The sequence below is a fragment of the Bidens hawaiensis genome, unplaced genomic scaffold (assembly GCF_021521415.1).
Source record: "Bidens hawaiensis isolate Kalapana, Puna unplaced genomic scaffold, B.hawaiensis_p1.1 tig00008077_1, whole genome shotgun sequence".
NCBI lineage: Eukaryota > Viridiplantae > Streptophyta > Magnoliopsida > Asterales > Asteraceae > Bidens > Bidens hawaiensis.
The window spans coordinates 1,014,163-1,018,309 of NW_027491570.1; the positions used below are offsets into that span (position 1 = coordinate 1,014,163).

A 4,147-nucleotide genomic window follows, 5' to 3' on the forward strand; every position below is an offset into this window, starting at 1 on the left:
ATAAGATTCATGTAACAATCCTTCTTGACCATTTCTTACACATACCATACATAGACATGTAACATATGACATGTAGCATGTAACATATATTACCATAGTTCATAATGTAATATGTGACAAGTAGTGTGTAATATACTAATATATATCACATTAGTGTATGGTGTAACATGCGACAAGTAGTATGTAATATATATCACACTAGTTTATATAACACGTCACATGTAACACCTAACATATCGCCAACCATATGTATCGTAACATTTGTAACAAGTTATCATATTTCATATAATATGTATCATAACATTTGTAACAAGTTTATTATTTTAATTAATAGAACTTGTTATTGTTGTTAGGCCGCCAACGACTCAGACAAACTCATGTGTGTGATTATGCGACATGTGACATGCAACATGCATGCTAGTTTTCTGACCGAGTTAACAAAATTATCTGAGTTTAGTTAACGGGGTTAACCAACAAATGTCGGGTGTCACACTTACCATCTCATAAACCAACCCAACTCACCATACCAATCACCAACACACTTATTAAACCTTGACCAACAAGATACATCTTTATCCCCACCCATCCAAAGCCCTATTCCTCAAGCCCAACCAACCCACTCTTCTAAAAATTTTGAATACAATCCTTTTACCCATTCTCTAGTCTCAGCCCGTGACATTTTGAAAAGAAACTTCGACCATATTATTCAAAATTGTGATCTACGAATAGGAAAATGTTGAATGAATGAGAGGAATAAAGAGTTGGAATCTCAGGTAGAACAAGCACTTCTAAAAATTCAAACCCTAGTGACTGAGGTTGAGAAGACCTCAGATGCACCAAAACATGGGGAGAATGTACCTGTTGTTGGAGGAAATGTTATTGATGATGCTTTGAATTTGATTGGAGTGGTGTATGTTAGTAGTGATGAGGATGAAGTTGAGGAAAGGGAGGAGAATGTGGTTGATGAGGCTGATAAGGTGGATAAGGTTGATGAGGTTGCTGTGGTTAATGAGGTAGATGTGGGTGATGAAAACGTGGTTGGTAATGATGAAGTGTTGACTGATGCAGAAAGTGACAATACAGTTGTTTTTGAAAACGATACTAAAGAAGCTATTATGTCTGGTGAAACTATTATTTTATCTGACAAAACTGAGAAACTCAATGCTGATTATGTTGAAGTAAGTTCTCGGTTAGTGAAGGAGAAGGAAGTTGTGGATGGGGAGTTGGAGGATCCGCTGAAGGAAATAGATGAGTTCCCACCTATTATTGTCAGGGAGGTTGGGTTATCTAGACTGTTGGATGAGGATGAGGAGAGGAGAAGGGAGAAAGGATAGGTAGTGGCTGAATATGAAAGCCAACTACAACCACTAAAAAAGAAGGAAGTAGAATCAAGTGACCAACTATTATTTGTTGATGAGTCTGCTGATGAAGAAAGAAAAGGCATGACAAGATTGTAAATGAATGGATCCAAAGGGAGATTTTGAATGAATGTTTGACACTAAAAGAGATTGATGAACAGATAGTGATAATGGAGGAGATTGAGTTGAAAAAGAAGCTGAGTGAAGATAAGGGGGAGATTAGTAGGAAGTGATTGAAGGTTTATTGAAATTGCAACAGACTGAAGAAGCTTGAAATGCTCTGGCCATTGTTATTTACAAATTTCAATCTGAGATCCCTCAACAAACTGTATCAACTGTTGAATCATCCAATGAAAATACTGATAAACAGTTTGTGACAGATTATGATGCAAGAAGTATTCAGTATGAGATGGCCAAGGCAACATCAAAGAAAGGGATAGATGATTTAGTGAAAGATATAAAGTCCAATGAAAGAAGCTGGCCAATTGATATGGTAAAATATGCAAGAAAGAGGAAGAGATTCAGAAAAGAAAATATTCCTAAGGATTTAATGCCAAAGGAGATAAAAAGGAAGTTGAATGAGAAGAATCAAGGGGCTAAGGAGATGAAGAGTGAAAATCCAAATGAAGAACCAATACATGCTACCCCCTTGCTATCTGTAAGGCCTGAAGATTATGAATCCAATGAGCCACTGATTGGGGCATTGGAGGATATTTATGACATGGAGGATGATGAGGAGGGGAAAGAATTGAAAACAAAAAGAGGATGAACTTGTTTCACCTCAAAATCAATTAACTGATGAACATGTTGAGAACATCAAGGCCAGACTAGAAGAATTGAAGAGAGAAGATCCAAGGATAATCAGTCTGATGGGGCAAGGTTTTAGATTTGAAGAGATTAATGAACTATCTGAAGAAGATCTTAATTTTCTATTTGAAAAGAAAAGGAATGAAATGAGGAAGATGAGGAAACAAAATAAAAGACAGTTGAACATATACATTTCTCATATGAAAACCAAAACGTATACTGAAGAACAAATCAGCAAAATGAGCTATGAGGACATGAAAAATATGAGTAAAGCTCTAAAAGACCAGGAAGAAGAGGATGAGAAAAAGAGAATAGAAAGAAGGGTAGTTGAGGAATTAGAAAGGAAAGATCAAGTGTTCAAAATGTTTGGAGATAAATGTAGGTTCTAACTTGAGCATGGGTATGATTTTGGATTGTTGATTCAATGAGAAGGAGAGAGGTTGAAGAGAAGTTCAAAAGAATATCTTAGAAATTAAAAAGAAGAAGGAGAAGCTCAAGCTGAAGAGTTGAAACAAAGAAGGTTAAGAGAATTGAAACAAGAAGAGGAGGAAAATAGGGTGAGAAGATAAAGGCTGACAGAGCCAGAGCATGGTTGGCTGAAGAAAAGAAGAAAGAATTATCAAAAGACAAAGAAGTTCTCATTGAGAACTCATGGAAGCCGTGGGTGTAGGTGATGAAGTAAGTAAACTGACTAGTGCACAGAAGAAAGATCTTTATGAGTCAAAATTTACTAAGTATAGGAAGAAATTGAAAGATCAAAATAAAACTGATAAACCAACTCAAACTTCTTCCAATCTGTCTGTAGTAAAGAAAGAACCTCTTGAGGTTGAAATGTAACATCCTACTATCGACAATAAAAAATAAAAGGAATCGTGTTTGTTTAAAAGTGTGTTAATATTTAATTAAGTTAAATAAAATAAAAGAGTATGGACTTGGTTAATGAAAGATGGAATAAGGGTGGTGATGGGCCTTAGGTCTATGGACGTAAGGGAGTATAAATACTCTTTAAACCTCCCTAAAACCCTCATTCTTATCTTCTAGCCTCCCTACATACTCAAAAACACAAACAAACACTCTCTAATATCACGGCTCAAGATCCAAAGCCAAAACCGAGTCTTGTTCGTGATAGATCTTGATTATACAAGCAAGACACGAGTCCATAGTTGCACATCAAAGCTAACCGTAGCCTAAAAACGTAAAAAGTTACGTTCTTTTCGCCTAAAGATTATGTTATTAAGGACGGTTTGCCCTAAGACTTAGCCCTAACGAAAAATGGGTATTATTATACCATAAAATATAAACTTGATTTTAAAAGTGGACTTATTGAACCCGTGAGAAAGAATGGTTCATGTAGAAACCCTACATCTAGCTCAAACGGGTTCGAAATCAATAAAGGTGTAAACTTTATTGATAAGTAAGCTAGATCTTGGTCTAGAACAGAAAGGAGCATGTTTAAAAGATAAAGAACACAAATATATGGATGTGGATGTTAGATTATGAAGTGAAAATGATAAATATGGTAATTAACAACCTACAGTGGGTATATTCGAATAGAATACTCCAGACTAAGAAATTAACTCCATTCAAATGGAATACCATATTCGAATATAATACTCCAGACGTAGATATTAATTCCATTCAAATGGAATACTCTATTCGAATAGAATACTCCAGACCTAGAAATTAATTCCATTCAAATGGAATACCTTATTCGAATAAAATACTCCAGACTTAAAAATTAATTCCATTCAAATGGAATACCCTATTCGAATAGAATACTCCAGACTTAGAAATTAATTCCATTCAAATGGAATACCCTATTCGAATAGAATACTCGAGACTTAGAAATTAATTCCATTCAAATGGAATACCATATTCGAATAGAATACTCCAGACTTAGAAATTAATTCCATTCAAATGGGATATCCCATTCGAATAGAATACTCTAGACTTAGAAATTAATTCCATTCAAATGGAATACC

General features: G+C 35.0%; 1 protein-coding gene across 1 annotated transcript; it reads left to right on the forward strand.

Moving 5' to 3' along the window:
* Positions 1-498: 498 nt before the first annotated feature.
* LOC143636868 (uncharacterized) lies at positions 499-2,993 on the forward strand. Its single transcript, XM_077104350.1, has 2 exons — positions 499-1,731; positions 1,799-2,993. The coding sequence occupies exon 1, from the start codon at positions 741-743 to the stop codon at positions 1,332-1,334; it is 594 nt and encodes a 197-aa protein (XP_076960465.1). The 5' UTR covers positions 499-740; the 3' UTR covers positions 1,335-1,731; positions 1,799-2,993.
* The last annotated feature ends 1,154 nt before the right edge of the window (positions 2,994-4,147 follow it).